We start from the raw sequence: 18,393 nt of genomic DNA, 5'->3' as shown, positions 1-18,393 counted from the left end.
GATCCCATCCCAGACAGAGGCCAAGATTATCCCTTCGGCCTTCCCAAATGTAGATTTCCACCTGTCAACACTACAGGATCTCATTCCCTCTGAGTAGCTTGTGGCATTTTCTCTCAGGTACTGATCTAATGCAGACAACTATACCCAAATTCAAACTCAAAATAAAATTTAGTTGTGGTCCCAGTGCCTTTTACGTTAAATAGCAATTTTTACCAATCACAGTTAGAGCCAATTATTTTTATTCTCCTGGAGCTGCAATAAGCAATAAAGATTTATCAGGTCTCACAAAAGTAAGAAATTCCATTTTCCATCTTTCCTTCTGAAATCTAAATTTGTCCTTGCATAAAAGCCAATTGATAGAAATCACTTCTAATCTTTTACAAATTCTTAGCAAGTTAGGTTCATTTAAAAGCTACATGACTAAAACAAGTTCCTTTCCCAGGCTGAATGACCTTGCCTAATTGAGAGAGTTTTTAGGGGCTTTGGCAGTTTTATAACGTCATACATGCAGGAGGACTGTTCTGAATGGGCAGAACTGGTCAGAATAAATTTTCATTCAGTCTCCTCCTCCCAAGCACCCCAACATTTATATTTACTAAACTCTGGAACTGAAATATTAGAATAATTGAAACTAGATGCCTTAGTAAGTAGTATCAGTATTTTCCAAAATTTTTACTTGTATCTTTTAAGAATCACACATATCATTACCAGTTTATACTTTGCAACAGATTTTTCTCCTCTTCCTCCTCCTTTTCCTCCTCTTCTTCCTCCTTTTCTTCTTCCTCTTTACTCTTCCTTATTCCTTTTCATCTCCCTCTTTTTTCTCCTATTCTCCTCCTTTTTTTATTCCATCTTCTTTCTCCTCATCCTCTTCCTCTTTCTTTTCCTTCTCTTCTAAGTGTCTGAGGGCAGATTTTAACTTAGGTATTCCTGACTCCAGGTTGGGCATTCAATTTACTGCACCATCTAGGTACCCAAAATAAAATAAGGTTCATTGAAAAACAAAGGCTCAAAAATATCTTAGATATTAAATATTATCTTATAGAATACCTTTGCCCCTAAAATAAATTATTTCCAGATGTTTTTCCTATAAACCTCCCCCATCCCTATTTACATTTGTATATTTCATTGTTTCAGATTATCTGAACCTCTTCTTACTTTATTAGTAATGGGAATAAATAGTTTACTCTATATTCTTATGGCTTAGGCTATGTAGGTTCTTAATTTTCTTAGCAATTGCACAAAAGGCAGAATACTTATGTTGCTCTTCCAGTGGCTCCTAACAGCTGTCTTTTACAGGGCATTTGAAAAGAGATTCGACAAAAATTTAGCTTTATGGCATAATTGTAATCTTATTTAACAAACATTTATTAAATGACCTCTTAGACCTTCCATTATCTTTGTTTTATAAATAATTAATAAATTCAGTAGTTATCATTGTGTATCACAGCTATCTCTGCCACTGCACTAAGAAAATAGGAACTCATTTGAAGAGCTTTGCGCATAGTATACTCTTAATATGCACTGTAAGGTGCAATTGAGATTTTGCATTGTGCTGTTTTTCTTGTACTTTGTAAAGAGTTCTAGGTCAAACCAGCTCCTGTAAGTCTGCTTTACTTTCATTTCTATCTTTCCAACTAGAAGATCCAGGCTTAACTATTTAGAATGTCATCCTATGATCATGGGGTTGAATAAGGCAGGACCTTAGTGATCACTTATTCTCCAAGTGAAGATTCAGGCCCTGAATGGTAACAGAAATGACTTGTTCACAGCAAGTCAAGCAGCAGGGCCAAAATTAAAAATTAACTCCTTTGATTCCCACTCTTGCATTTTTTCTACTATAGAACACTAGTTTTACAAACTAAAGCTCCATGACTTATTCTTTTATGCAGTAATAGAGCAATGTGGTATTTGATTGTATTTACTCTTAAAATGTCATGGTTGTATTTCTATTACCACCTGGTAATATTATTGTTTTCACTAATGAAAGAAATGTTTAATTATTTTATTTTTGTTTGTTTCCTATCCAATCAGTCATTGTCATTTTATTGGATTGTTAAAGCTATTCACATTTAAAGTTATGAGTTCAGTTTATATTTTCCTTCATTTGTCTCTTTTTATTTTTTTCAACATTCATTTCCACAAGATTTTGAGTTCCAAATTTTCTCTCCATCTCTCCCCTCCCCCACCCCAAGATGGCATACATTCTAATTACCCCTTCCCCCAATCTGCTCTCCCCTCCATCCCACCTACCCTTCTATCCCCCTCCCCCTCACTTTCTCGTAGGGCAAGATAGATTTCTGTGTTGTTTTTAAAACTTTGAGTTTCAAATTCTCTCCCATCTTCCATCTCTACCCACCCTCATTGAGAAGGCAAGCAATTCAATATAGGTTATACAATGTGTAGTTGTGCAAAACACTTCCATAATAGTCATGTTTTGAAAGACTAACTATATTTCCCTTCATCCTATCCTGCCTTCCATTTATTTGATTCTCTCCTTTGACCCTGTCCTTTTTCAAAAGTGTTTGCTTCCAACTACTCCCTCCCCCAATCAGCCCTCTCTTCTATCATGCCCCCCCATCCACTTCCCCCTAATTCCCTGTAGGGTAAGATACCCAATTGAATGTGTTTGTTATTCCCTCTTTAAGTCAAATCCAATGAGAGTAAGGTTCTCTAATTCCCTCTCACCTTCTCCCTTTTCTCCTCCATTGTAAAAACTTTTTCTTGCCTCTTTTATGTGAGATAATTTATTCCATTCTATCTCTCCCTTTCTCCTTCTCCCAATATGTTCCTCTCTCACCCCTTAGTTTTATTTTCTAGACATCATCCCTTCATATTCAGTTCACCCTATGCCCTCTATGTGTGTGTGTATACATATATATATGTATATATATATATGTGTGTGTGTGTATATATATATATACACACACACACACACACACACACACAAACACACACATATATATATTCCCTCTAACTATCCTAATACTGAGAATGGTTCCTGAGTTACAAAGTCCTTTATGATTTCTCTTTTCTGTTTACCTTTTCATGCTTCTTTTGATTCTTGTATTTGAAAGTCAGATTTTCTGTTCAATTCTGTTCTTTTCATCAAGAATGCTTGAAAGGTCTCAATTTCATTGAAGATCCATTTTTTCCCCTAAAGTAGTATACTCAATTTTGCTAGGTAGGTGATTCTTTGTTATAATCCTAGCTCCTTTGACCTCCAGAATATCATATTTCAAGCCCTCCTATCCCTTAATGTAGAAACTACTAGATCTTGTGTTATCCTGATTGCGTTTTCACAATACTTGAATTGTTTCTTTCTGGCTGCTTGCAATATTTTCTCCTTGACCTGGAAACTCTGGAGTTCAGCTAAAATATTTCTAGGAATTTCCCTTTTGGGATCTCTTTCCAGAGGTGATTGATGAGTTCTTTCAATTTCTATTTTGCCCTCTGCTTCTAAAATGTCAGGGCAGTTTTCCTAGATAATTTCTTGAAAGATGATGGCTCAGCTCTTTTTTTGATCATGGCTTTCAGGTAGTTCAATAATTTTTAAATTATCTCACCTGGTTCTACTTTCGAAGTCAGCGGTTTTTCCAGAGATTTTTCATGTTGTCTTCTATTTTTTCATTTTTTGCTTGTGTTTTATAACTTTTTTGATTTCTCATAAAGTCATTAGCTTCCATTCTAATTTTGAAGGAATTACTTTCTTCAGTGAGCTTTCCAGCCTCCTTTTCCATTTGGTCAGTGCTGCTTTTTAAGGCATTCTTCTCCTCATTGTCTTTGTTGGTCCTCTCTTGCCATTTGGGTTAGTCTATTTTTTAAGGTATTATTTTCTTCATTGTTTTGGGGGGTTTCTTTTAGCCAATTGTTGATTCATTTTTCATGATTTTCTTGCATCGTTCTCATTTCTCTTCCCAATTTTTCCTCTACTTCTCTTACTTGATTTTTAAAATCCTTTTTGAGCTCTTCCATGGCTTGCAACCAATTCATATTTTTCTTGGAGGCTTTGGATGTAGGAGTTTGGACTTTGTTGTTTTCTTCTTGTTGTATGTTTTGATCTTCTTTGTCACCAAAGTAAGATTCTATAGTCTGACTGTTTTTACGGTGTTTACTGTCAAACACTTGACTTTCTAACTCTTTAAGATAAGAGTTCTCCTTCTAATGTGTAGGGCATCCTATCCCAAACTTAAGGCGTTTTGTGCAGCTGTTTTCAGAGATACTTCTAGAGGCCTGTAAAGTTTCAGCTCTTCCAAGGTGTTATGATGAAAGGAAAGGTATTTACTCCTTTCCTGGACTGTGCTCTGGTCTGTGAATGATCACAAGCACTCCTTTCTGCCTATGAACTGTGAGGAGGGTTCCCTCTCCACCACTACCATAAGCTCTGCCACATCATAGTTCCTTCTCTCTCCAGGATCATCTTCCAGGACTATAAAGATACAAGCAGGGCAAAGCAAGCAAGTTTAATTATTTTAGAAAAGAGAAGCATTGTTGATGTTTTGTTTTTCTCTTTTTATTTTAAAATATATTTTTATGAAGAAGTAGGATTGTCTAGTGTATCGAGAACTAACTTCGAATCCATGGATAATAGCCAAAAGAAGATTGCAACAAGAATGAAGGTGAAAATAACAGCTCACATTTATACAATACTTTAAGGTTTTCAAAGTACATTGCAAATATTATTTCATCTTCACAACAACCCTAGGAGATAGTAGAGTTTAATTATTTAAACTTCAGTTTTTTTCACTAATGGAAACAATAATGTGAGCAGATGGTAAGGGAAGTGCTACCATGTCATTTTAAGGGTGAATAAAATCCAATATCACATTGTTCTATTTCAGCATAAAAAATACTGCTATTATTTTCCCTGTTTTATAAATGGGCAAACTAAGATATAAGTTAAGACTTATATATAACTATAAGTTCAGATATAAGACTTGCCCAGTGTCACACAAACTAATGAGTGTCTAAAACTTGGATTGGATTTCTGATCTTCCCGTCCCCAGAGTTGGTGCTCTATCTACTGCACTATCATGCTGCCATCAACACCTGAGTTTGTTTTACCTCTGACAGTGTTTGACCCTGCACAAATCACTTAACCTTTAAGTATGATAAGTAGTTCTCCAAGACTAGAAGTTCCACAGAAAGTGCTGACCTGCATTAGTAGAGGGAAATTCCTCACTAAGCAGTTCTCTAGAGTCAGGGGTGGGGAATCTTTGGCCTCAAAGACACATGTGGACCTCTGTGTCCTTGAATGTGTCTCTTTGAATTCAAAAGAACTGCACTTGAAGACCTAGAGGGCAATGTGTGGCTGGAGGTTGAAGGTTCCCTGGCCCCCCCACCTCCACCCCTTACTCTAGATCAGTGGTAGGTCTAGTCCCTATGGCATTATTGAAAGGGATTGTTGAAAGATAACACATGGCCCATCCACCATCATTTTTTAATCATGTTAGGCTGATTTGACTGGAATAATCAGTATTTAGGCCGTTTCATATTTGTCTTCATTTTTTGTGAATAATTTATTGTAAAATAGTCTTATTCAGACATCTAGAACATTGTCAATTGACATTGCTATGTCATTAGTACATGGAATGCATGGTCTATTGTTTCACTTTTATAACTGTGTTCAAAGTGTACAATAATCTAATACATGATAAAAGGTTAACAAATGTGTGTTAGTTCATTGCTTGAGGATGCCTCTGTATTGATATAATTGTTCAATAATTTTCTTTTTTTTCTGATAGTGATGGATTGAATGAAAACTTATATGTTTTTTAGCTTCCCCTAAAACCAAATTTAAACTATAGCATATGATTGGCCTTCAGTTTGGAATAGTCTGTGTATAACCTTTGTAGTAGTGAATATTTATGGTGCCTAAACCTTTTTGTCTTTATCATAATGGTGTTTTCTGCCACTAGTCAAGTTAAGAAGTAGTTTTAGTTGAGTCAGGGCTTACCTGTTTTTAAATTTGGAATCTCTGTATTTTCATCACTCAGGACAAGGGAAACTTATCCAACTATTTCCCTTTAATGCAAAGCACTGGCCTCTGGGGTTAGAGATACTGCATTCAGATCCTATCTCTGGGCAGAAAGGATAAAGAAAATTGCAAAAACATTTTATGAGTCTTTCTCTAAAAACATTAAACTTAGATTACATGAAGACTCTTAGAAACTATTGAAACTTTCAGAATTGCTGAGATAGAGAGATATCTGATTATCCTGGCTCTCACTTTCTTCATGTATAAAATGTCAAAGATCTCTGAAGTCTCTTGCCACTACAGCTCTATTATTCTGTGATTCATCACCAATCCCTGGATAAAACCACCGAGCTTTTCAATCCCCAATTAATGGAGATGAGATCAAGTTCTTTATAAAAGTCGTCCTCCTCTTCTGCCACATCTAATATTTTTCAAAAAATGATAAAAGTGGAAATTTGTGAATAGTTAATGTTATAAATGGAACACAGGGCATCTGTGTGACTTGCTCCAGGGTATTTGAATGGTTAAATATATTATTATTTTGGAAACATTATTAACAGAAATCCTAAATAGCCTTAAAAGTGCTTTTATTTTGGAATATTCAAAATGCCTCCTGGCCACTGTGTATAATTGGTCTGAAGCATGGAAGTCCTTTCTTTATTGGAATATTTCTTTCCAGATCTTTTAGTCTTAGCCCCCGCCTTTAGTGTCTCAGATTTTTTTCTCATAGGTGATTCTCAAATTCATCACAAGTTAGGCCTCTTTCCTAGGCTCTTGATTGTTATAGGCAGGGAAACCATTGTTGACTGAAAAGTTCCTAAGAACAGTTCGTGCTTTGTCTTTTCCTTAAATGTGTAAACAATTTTTAAAAGGACATAATATTAACATTTTTATAGATATCCTCTGGGTGTACCAAGATAAAATAGAGGGTAAAAGAAGACATTAGCCATGTTTATACTCACCTTTTTTTGTCCTCCATTCCTTTGAGAAGCTACTCTGAGATTATTCTGTCTGCTACATGATCAGAAATGTAATACTATTATAAATAAATCCTTAGAGATATCTTCTCAGGAATGTATAGATGATATATAGAAAAAGAAGTCACCAGGAGGGAATAAATTAAGGTGTTTGGTCCAAGGTAGGTATTTATAATGAAAGAAAGAAACACATCTAAACCTATAGGTTTAGATATGGTTACTACACAGAATAGAGTAACTAGGTGATGCAATAGATAGAGTTCTGCCTTAAGTCAGGAAGAATCGTCCTGATTTCAAATATGGCTTCAGACATTTACTAGCTGTGTGACCCTGGGCAAGTCACTTAGCTCTGTTTACCTCAGTTTTCTCATCTGTAAAATGAGTTGAAGAAGGAAATGGAAAACTACTCCAGTATCTTTGCCAAGAAACCCCAAATGGGGTCACAAAGAGTTGAGCATTATTAAAAACAACTGCACAGAGGGAGTTTTTAGACATCTATTTCAGGAAAAGTGGTAAGAGTGTTAAGGAGACAAACAGAAGAAAGAATAAGAAAAAAGAAAGAAGGGAAGGAAGTAAAAAGAAAGAAAAGAGGAAAAGAAAAAAAGTAAAAATGATGAAGACTTAAGTTTACTTTTTCAATCTTAATTACATAAGGATGTCTTTTAGGGAGGCAGAATAGTGCAGTTATAAGAATAGGCCATATTCAAATCCTGTTTCCGATGCTTACTGACTATGTGACCTTGGTCAAGTCACTGAAAGTCTCTGATTTCACTTTCCTCCTCTGTAAAATGACAAGATTGGACTTGATCTTTTCCAACTCTAGATCTATGATTCTATATTCTATATAGAATTTTTCTACTGGATGATTTCTATAGCAGCCACAAAATATTGTTTGATTCTTTATTTGATTGGTCAACTTTGAATTAATATATATATTGGTTTTTAATACAGCAAGATCAACTTTATACCTGGGCTGCAGTCAGTCAACCCACACATTCTCTGGATTACACAGAAGAGCAGTTTCCAAGGAGAGTCACCCCCATCTGGCCTCCAGCCAAGCCTCCTGAAGAAGAAGAGCATGGGCCCAAGGAGCCTGAAACAGGTAGGGTACTGATCACATTACTTATGTTGATCTGGTTTGGGGGGAAAATTTTAGATATAACAAGTTTTGCAACGAAATATTTGTTAAGAAATGGCAAACTCAATAAGATCAAGAAGTTTTACTTGGTATTTATCCATCTTTGAGGAGGGAGCAAAGCTTCCAACTCTTTTCATCAGATACCCTGAAGGACATTCTTTCCCACTACCATCTTACCTGGACACAGTCTCTGAAGTTGGTGGGTACATTACCACCGATTTCTCTTTCTTCTTCCTTATACTCCTCTTTTCCAGTTTCCTGTCTGGAGACCACAAGAAATCAATAAGAGGGGGAAAAAAAGAATGAGAAAAACCTATATGTTTTCTTTATCCTAGCTGTTTCAGGTACTATTCCTTGTTTACATTTTCTTTGAATAAAACTACACATAATTTCCCCCTTCTGTTTCTCTTTTTTTCTTCTGGTCAACAGAGTATTTCTTCAAATGCATTTATTATAACTGAGATAGTCCCTTCAGAGGCAGCATGGTGTAGTGAAAACAAAACAAAATAAAAAACACAGAACTTGGAGTCAGAAGAGACTTAAATTCCAAATACTAATTTATGTCCTAGCAAGTCATTTCACCCCTGAACCTCCTTCTGCATCAATTAATAGGTTATAATATTAAATGAGCTGTCCATCTCATAGGATTGTTGGGAGGATCAAAAGACATACTTTATGGAAAGATTTTGCAAAACAAAGTTTTGTCTAGATGTTAGTTATCAGCTTCATTTCAGGAGAGTCAAGTAGAGGAGGGCGATCACAGCCAAGGGAAATTCTAAGTGAATTCATCTTTGCCATCCCAGATTATGAGAAAATGGATAGAGACACAATTGACTCTTGCAACCACATTTGTAATATCATGTGTTTTTGAATCTCATCAGTTTCTGCCATTCCTCCCTTCTTTCTTTTGCCTTAAGGCATTTTCTTTATGACCTTAACCAAAAGGGGGAATTGTGATCCTCAATTGAACTGAGAATATTATCTGCAGGGCAACAAATTGCTACAGAAAGCAAAACCTGTTTTAAACCCTGGAATTTCCTGGTGGGGAGCAGAGGAGCTTCTCTTAATCTTTGAAGTCAGCAACAGGTTACCACTGTAGAAAGAAAGAATAGTTAAACCAGAGTTTACTTTAGCATTGTATTGTGTTCAGCTGCCATTCTGTTCCTCAGAAAGAACCCTGACTTCTCTGAAAGACTGAACTTTGGTAAAACTTATATTTTCAGCTCCTGAGTCAAATCTGTAAAGTGACCTGCCCATTATCTCAAAAATACCTCTGCCGCTTATCTTAGGAAACCCCTTCTTTCATGACCCCAAGTACTATGGGCTTCTTTGGAAGACATTAGCCATGTTTATGCTCACCTTTTTTGTCCTCCATTCTTTTGAGAAGCTGCTCTGAGATTAACCTGTCTGCTACATGCTCAGAGATGTAATACTATTATAAATGATTCCTTAGAGAGAGACATCTTCTCAAGAATGTATAGATGATATATAGAGAAAGAAGTCACCAGGAGGGAAAAAAATTAAGGTGTTTGGTCCAAGATAGGTATTTCTAATGAGTCAAGATCTTGTAGTGGAATGGGAGAGTCTGATCATATAATCTGAAATTAAAATGCATATAAAAGTTTAAAAGAAAAACATTTTTTACTTTATAGTGTCAGCTCTATAGCCTCTCTTATTTATGGCATAACATAAAGCATTTCTGACTACTATCCAAATGATAAAAATAGCTGTTTGTACAGAAAAAAAGACTATTCTGTTTATTTTTATTTATACAAGATTCTCTAATAGCATAGTTGTTCATGCAACATGGTGATCATGATGTTAGTATATCTATCAGTTTTTTCCTCTCCCCCCTCATCACTTCTGCTCTATTGATCTTGCTTCATTTTTCTAAATGAAGAGTATTAGATTTTTTTTTAAATTGAGCACTTTGACAAGTGATAATTTTTTTTTATATTTGGTTCTCTATTCCTTGTGAATTATTAGTAAAATCTATTGACGAAGATCTAAGCCTTAATTTCTTTGTTAAGAAAATATTTTTAGTTAGCAGAATATTATTGGAATCTATATAACAATACTTTCCAGAATGATTACCCATTTTTATTATTTGATGCAATCCACAAAGCTATAATACACATAATTTTAATACATCAAACTTGTCTCTCTTTAAAATATGCATCCTTGCAGAGGATACTGAAGGTAAGTAGAGGTTATTTCATTTTATGTAGTTGACACATTTTTCTGAGCTTATATACCCCAAATTCAGAAATATAATGCCATTTAATATTTGTACAGTGCTGTAAATATGTAAAGGCATTGGAGAGTTGGAACCCCAAAACACATACATAGCTTTTTGCCATTCCTAATTGGAAACATACATCTTGGGAAAGCTAAATGGTGCAGTGAATAGAGAACTGGCCCTGAAGTCAGGAGGACCTGAGTTCAAATTTGGCCTCAGACACTTAACACTTGCTAGCCATGTGACCTTGGGCAAGTCACTTAAGCCTAATTGCCCTGCCTTCCCCCCCCTCCAAAAATGCAAAAAAAGAGAAAAGCCCATACACCCCATATTTAATGATCATCTGTCTTATTTTGGGTATAAGACAAATTTCTGTTTTAAGCAGAACATCCTGGAAAATCTGGAGCATTGCTTTTCCCTCCTTTCTATGCTTTGCTCCTATCTGATTTGGGTATTGATCATATATCTTGATAATTTCTACTTGGTATTCAGTTCACTGCCATTCTCTTTTCACACACTTTCTCCCTATGTTGTCAGTCTCTTCTGTTTAAGCTCTCTTTTCTAACTTTCCCAAGAGAACAGTTTTGAAATGGAAGCTACCATTAAAGTAATTGAGTCAAAGTCAAAGCCTGGGACCTCTCTCACAAGGACTTACAGAGAGAAAAAAAATAGCTATAAAGAGGCCCCTGTTCTTATGATACAGTTGGTTGTATCTACATAGGTGTGCTGCAGGTGTTCCAAATTTCATCCTCATGGTGTCTACACAGGTTTTTGGTGATGGTAATCAATTATTCAACAAATATTTGTTTTCACTTCCATTATTTATAAGACACTCTAGTGGGGCTGGGGATACAAAAAAAAATGACCAAAGCACCCTGAAAGAGCTCAAATTCTGTTGGGAAAAAATCATATAAACATATAAGTATATGCAAAATATGTTGTAAATTAATATGAGGGTTTTGGAGGAGGGAGGGAGAGGTGCTAGCAGCTGTCTTGGGGGTAGGGCTATCAGGAAAAGCCTCATATGGAAAGAAGCATTTGAGCTAAGTTTTGAAAGCAATGAAGTATTTTAAAAGGTAGGCGTGAGGTGGGATTGAATTCTAAGCATCATGGGAGCATGTGTGCCTAAGATATGGTCCATCTTGTGTGAGGAACAGCAAGATGATTAATTCATCTAGGCTGTAGAGTATGTGGAGGGGAGTAATGTACAATATGCCTAGAAAGGATGAAATCTAATTGTGAAGGACTTTAAATACTTAGTACTGATGAAGCTGGAGAATTTTTTAAAAGAAAAAAATTTCATCTGTTTTTCTTTAACTTTTGTTTTCTAGTTTCCATTTTACCTACACTTATTCTTATTTACTATTCCCAATTTTCTCCTCCCTTGCTTCTATCTCCCAACTTTTTCTTATTCTTGGACTAAATTCCAATTAGGACTACCTGAAAAAATAATTCTGGACCTATAGTTCATTCTGAAGAGACAACAATAACAGTGACCAAAAAAGAGTTATTCTTCAGCAATTGCTTGTTTGTCTTTTTCCTCCCACCCATCCCATACTTACCTTCTCTCCCCTTCTGTTAACTCCTTTCTTCTCTTTCCCCCCCTTCTTCTGTTCCTCCTTTCCTTTTTTCTCCTCCATCTTCATTCCTTGTTTTCTCTCTCCCCCTTTATTGCCCTCTTTTCTCTCTTCCTTCTTCAAACTTTCTCATCCCTTTCTCCTTTATCTTAATCTCTCTCCCTCCCTTTTTTCTCTTTCTTACTTTTCTTCTTCCTCTTCTAGTTTCATTCTTTTCTTAACTCTTACTTTTCCCTTCTCATTTTCTCCTTTTTTCAGCTCACTTCCTGTTGACATTGTTCCTTTCTTTTCTTTTTAAATACTTACTTTGGTTTACTTTCATTGCTTGATTAAATATATTTTCATGGAAGCTTTATTTTTACATAGAATTCATATTTCATAAGAAATCAGAGTTTCTCTGTAACAAAATTGTTGTTGTTTTTAAATGCAGCTAGTAGGAAAGGCAGTTCAGTAAGACAAACCAATATCTATCAGACTTGTATGACTGCATATGGATTATTCGACTACCAAAGCTCCCTACCTTTGTCATGAAAGAGGAGACATCTCTTAATTCTCTTCAGGACTGAACTTAGTTACAATAGTTAGACAGCACTGAGCTTTGTAGTCTTGTTCTTTTCTTTACATTGTTGTAGTCACAGCATATATTATTTTCCCAGTTCGGCTTTTTTCACCACATCAATCTATTTTCCTCTGTTTCTCAGAATTCTTCATATTCATCATTTCATATGTTGCAGCAATATTCCATTATGTGCATGTACCAAAATTTCTTTAGTTTGTTTCTTGTTCTTCATTCATATAAAAACTAGTGCTATGAATATTTTAATATCCCATGGGAATTCTCTTTTTAACCATATTGGGATAGAATCCTAGCAGAGGTATCTCTGGAACAAAGAAGGGAAATTTCAGTCACTTTTTTGCATAATTCCAAATTATATTCTAGAATGGTTGATCCAATTCACATCTTCACTGGCATGTATGCCTATCTTTCCATAGAGCCTCCAAAATGGACTATTTCTTTTTTTTTTTTTGTCTTTTAAAAAAATTTTGCCCAGTTGAGTGTGAAGTGAGTTATTTTAATTTGCATTCTTCTTAATACTAATGATTTAAAGCAATCTTTCATATGGCTGTTATTAGTTTGAAATTCTTTTGAGCACTATTTGTTCATATCCTGTGCCCCCCTCTTTTTAATCCTTTCTTTTTCATTCCCTTTCTTTTTTAAGTCCCATCTTCCATCTCCCTCATTGCCCTTTCTCAAAAGTTTAACTTTAAAGCAAGTATTCTTATGCCTTCCTCAAAGACATTTTGTTCTGAGAAAGAATCTTATTTTGCCCTCAGCTTGTAACAAAATCACACACAGAATTAATTGTTTGTTTTTTAATGAGGTTTATTTTAGAATGAAAAGGTTTTGCAGGGATGAAAACTGATTTCAGAGAATCATGGTTGGGAGAAAATAATGAACTTTTAACATAAGCCATTTAAGCTCTAGAAAACTAATGGTGAGTGTTAATGATCAGTATATTCACCTGTATATCTTTATAATGCAGCCTCTTGATCACTAATTGTGTCATAGACTCCTACTTGCCATGCAAGTTCAGAATTTTACTTTTTCCTGGAAGGTTACCAGGTCTAACACTACCACAATAAATCTGGAATGTGCTGTGTATATATATATATATATATATATATATATATATATATCTGATTAAAAAAAACTAATATAAAAAAACTAATAAGTATTATTGGGACCCAGATTTGCCATCATATATTGACTATAGTTTAGCTTTGATGTTAAAGGACTTTATTAAAAATCAGGTTTCAATAATAATGGTAATCCCTGCTTCTGAGCTTAGCAATCATATAATAAAAGAAAATCCAATTTTTATTAACAGTGTCTGTTCACTAGGAAAAATCATCAAAAATGTTCTTAATGGCATTATGTGTTTCTTTTCTTATGGCCACTATGATGTCTCCTATGTCATATTTTTTATGTTTCCACTTCAGGCTGTTCTCCATTAGAACAATGGAGTTTTAAGTTTTAAAAGGCATATATTTACTGGGAGGTGTCAGGTTGAAGTGAAAAGATTGGAATATTTATAAATATTCTGATTAAATTCCTCATTTTCTTCCTCTGCCTCCTGTAGTTAACCACTTAATCAATAAGCATTTAGTAAATGTCAATCATGTTCCAGCTACTAGAACAAAAATATAAAAGTGAGATAGTCCTTTGCCTTACCTACAAAGTACTTGCATTCTATTTATGGCAAATAGCAGTTCTCAGAGATGAAAACCTCCCACCCCCAAGAATATTGTGAGACAGCCCATTAAAATCTTTATTAAAAATTGTGTCATAGCTTTCTCTTTCCTTTTAATTATAATGATTAAAAATGTGCTTGGGAGTGAAATCAAATAGCTTCTATAAGGAGATTTGAGGGTACTTTCTGTTCTAAATTTCAACTAAAGAAGCATTGGTGGTGTAGTAGAGTCAAGAGATCAATCAATAAGCATTTATTAATTGCCTACTATACTCTGGGGTTATAAAGAAACCTAAAAGACAGTTTCTCCTGTCAAAGAGCTTACAGTATAATAAGGGAGATAACATACAAACAACTATGTAGAAACAAGACATATACAAAATAAATCGAAGATCTAGGTTTTAGTTCTGATATGCGACTAATTAGTTTTATAACTCTGGGTAAGTCCTCTTGGACTCTCAGATTTCTTATTTTTCAAATGAGGGAGCTGTATTACATGATCTACCATTTTGTGACTCCTGTGAAGCCTAAGTGAACAGGTCCTGCAGAAGCAAATGGCTTTGAGAACCCCTTGAACCCTTTAATCAAATGTATAGAACTTTCATCCAGAAAACGGGGTTGGTTGATTATTGATTCTGTCTATTTGGGTACTTCCTGCGGCAAGTCAAACTCTCAAACTTGGTAGATGATCTTTTGAGAGTTCTGTGGCTGAAAAATCTATCAGCCTACATCCTACTTTGTGACGTGCTTTAAACTGTTGATAGTACAGGATCATTTAATTTGATATTTTGAGAATATCCTTTAAGATATACTGTAGATAAGCAGAATTTTCCTATGTCTGTTATGAAGTATGGCTTTTTTTGCTTGTTTATATTTTTGTTAGGAAACAAATGGTATAAGTTTATTTGTATATCCTTGTCTAACATGTAAGGAAGATTATCTGATACTTCATAGTTTTTGGTAACTAAACTTTTGGTTAGTGTGACACCTACATTACAAAGCAAAGATTATTTTTTCATATACTATAAAAAATCTATGTATTCAAACTCTATGAATAAAATACCTTGGACATAGTTCTAAAACATTTGGTTCTCAAAAGAATTATAAACTGCTTAAAACATATACACACACAGACATGTGTTTGAGTGTATATGCACTCAAATTATAAGACTTGTAAACTGCTTATATATACATGTATATATACATGCACATGTATGTATACATACATACAATACTTCAAATCACTAATAAGAGAAGAATCAAAATAACTCTGAAGTTATACTTTATATCTAGCAAATTAGCAAAGATGAAAAAAGATGAGGATAGTGAATATTGGAGGGGTTATTAGGTATACTAATGCATTATTGATGAAGCTGTAAATTAGTACAGTTATTCGGAAAGCAATTTAGAATTGGGCAAATGAAGTGACTAAAATGATCATTCTCTTTGAATGAGAAATTTCCCTGCTAGGCATACACCCCAGTTAATTACTAAAAGGATAATTACATAGACACCAACTTATTTATGATTTTGCTTTGTGTGTCACCAAAGGATTAGAAACAAAGTAAATGCCTGGTAACTGAGGAATGACTAAACCAATTGTGGTAAATGAATATGATGGAATATTACTATGCTATTAAACATAATAATACAGAGAAATATGGGAAGATTTATATAAACTGATGCAAAATGAAATAAGCAGAGGCAGGGAAACAATGAAAGTGAATACAATATAAACGCAAGAACAACAACAAAACAAGTGAATCTGAATTCCACAAAATTATAATGATCAAATTTGCTCTCAAAAATAAGATATAATGAGACACACATACCCCCAACTCCTTTGCAGAAATTGTGTCCATTGTTTTGAAATATTGCCTATTTTTAAAAATTTTGCTGCAGTGATTGGTTTTGCTGATTTTTTTCTTTTCTTCCAGTTTAAAAAAATTATTTCTCATAAGGATGTGGAACTTTTAATTTAAGAGGAAAATAGGTGATATAAAAACAAAATACTTCAATAAAATCTACTTTTAAAAGTTATGTTTATCACCCATGTCACACATGTCATGATGTCATAGCTAAGTTTTTATTTTTTCCCTTCTGAATAAAAAATGACAAAATGATTTCTTCCTTCAATATATACTTATTTTTTTTATCCTTCTAATCTAGAGTTTCAAGCTCCCATTTTGGAAACACAGAAAAAGTGTTCAGAAGCTGTTCAACAGGTAAGATTTTTTTCAGGATTTAGAAAAAATGTGAGTAAACTACAGTTATTTACCTTTGTGTGGTTTTTCTTCTTCTAAAATTGTTGACTAGAGAAGAGTTAGTTTTCATAGATACATTAGAAACTTGAAGTAAGGATGGGAAGGAAGGGGGAAATATCAGTGGTAAAGAATCTGCATGCTAAATCAATGCCAACGATAGAAATATAAGTCTCCACAGCAATGTATGAGTAAGCATGAGCAATCAGTGGCATATGAAGAAGGGAAGGTAGGGAAGGAAAAAAAAAAGCATTTATGAAGTGCCTCTTCTGGGTAGGTACTATACTATGAGCTTTACAAAAATTATGTCATTTGACCCTCACAACTCTTGAAGAAGATGTTATTATCCCCATTTTACAGTTGAGGAAACTGAAGGTGACAGTGGTTAAGTGATTTTCCCACATATCTAATAATTGTCTGAGGCTACAAGTGAACAGAGGTAGTCCACAGGCCCAGTGCCCTATTCACTGCATCACCCATGGGGTACAATGGAGAATTAAGAATCTACTTTGTGTACAAACCTAATTTGACTTGTGAGCTAAAAGAAATGTGCCAGTATTTCTGTCCAATATATTTACTACTTTTTAGATTTCATACTTTAGTCAACTATTTATAATCCTATATGAATTACTGCATTTTTTCCCTTTAAATTTATTGCATAATGTTCACCGGTCCCAAGTTTTAAAAGTCTCTGAACATTCTATGGTGTGGGGAAATTTGGATTCTTTAAAAAAATTGAGGTGAAGTAAGGGGCTTTTGAAGAGATTATTAGAAGAAAAGTCATGATTAAAAGTTTTATTTTATATAAAGTGAAGAAAAAATTTGATTGGACACATTTATCTATTTGGCTTTATGTGCAGTATGTACTTGAATATTGAATGTTAGCTATTCTTTTTATTATTTGGAGGGCAATTGGGGTTAAGTGACTTGCCCAAGGTCACACGACTAGTTTTTTTTTGTGTGTGTTAACTGTCTGAGGCCTATTTGAATTCAGGTCCTCCTGACTGAAGAGCCGGTGCTCTACTCACTGTGTCAAGCCACCCCAAAAGGTTAGCTATTCTCTCAGCAGGAACTCTCCTTTCTATTAGTACAAATCACCACCCTGCTCCCTACCTTCAGTGCTTTTCATGATTTAGAATGACTGAAAATGTTTATCTCATTATGGCTATCCATCCTATTTTGAGCCTTTCTGAACTTCCCCTCAGACAACAGATATACAGTCAATATCACTGGGCCTCCAAACAAATGATATTGTATGGCTCAGGTTTTTTTTTTAATAATAGTATACATATATTTGAATATTTGATTTTAAAACTTTGAATTCCAGATTCATTCCCTTCCTCCCTTGTCACCCACCCCCACTGGGAAGACAAGCAGTTCAGTATAGGTTGTACATGTGTGGCTAAAGCAAAACAATAACATAGTAGATATATTGTAAAAGACTGATGATATTTCCCTCCCTATCATCCCACCTCCCACCTGCTCTACTCTCCACTTTGATCCTGTCCCTTTTCAAAAGTGGGCGCCTGCAACTTCCTTCCCCCCCAGCCTGCCCTCCCTTCCATCATGCCCCCTCTCATCCCCATCCCCCCCTACTCTCCTGGAGGGTGAGATATCCTATTTAGTGTGTATTTCATTCCCTCCTCAAGTCAAATTCCATGGGAATAAGGTTGACCCATTCCCTTTTGCCTTCCTATTCTTCCCCTCCATTGTAACCATTTTCCCTTGCCTCTTCTATATGACATAGTTTACCCCATTCTGTGTCTGCCCATCTCCTCTCATTATATTCCCCTCTCACCTCTTAATTTCACCTTTTAAGTATCATCCCTTCCTGTTAAATTGGTCCTGTGCCCTCTATCTATGTATATCTGTAAACATATATACACACATTCACATATGTATTCATATGCCCATATACCCTCATATATATATATATATATATATATATATATATATATATATATATATATAT

General features: G+C 34.8%; 1 protein-coding gene across 1 annotated transcript in view; it reads left to right on the top strand.

The window, feature by feature from the left end:
- FMN2 (formin 2) overlaps positions 1-18,393 on the top strand; it is a 494,077-nt gene that overhangs the window by 80,961 nt on the left and 394,723 nt on the right. Inside the window, 2 exon segments of the mRNA XM_069064483.1 lie at positions 7,906-8,056; positions 16,330-16,385. Coding sequence (XP_068920584.1) covers positions 7,906-8,056; positions 16,330-16,385 — 207 coding nt within the window.

The sequence above is a fragment of the Petaurus breviceps genome, unplaced genomic scaffold, assembly GCF_028583685.1.
Source record: "Petaurus breviceps papuanus isolate PSGF00001 unplaced genomic scaffold, PetGlider_PUasm1.0 90633, whole genome shotgun sequence".
Lineage (NCBI taxonomy): Eukaryota > Metazoa > Chordata > Mammalia > Diprotodontia > Petauridae > Petaurus > Petaurus breviceps.
Note: the sequence above shows the minus strand (reverse complement) of the source record. Positions and strands in the feature narration are given on the sequence as shown.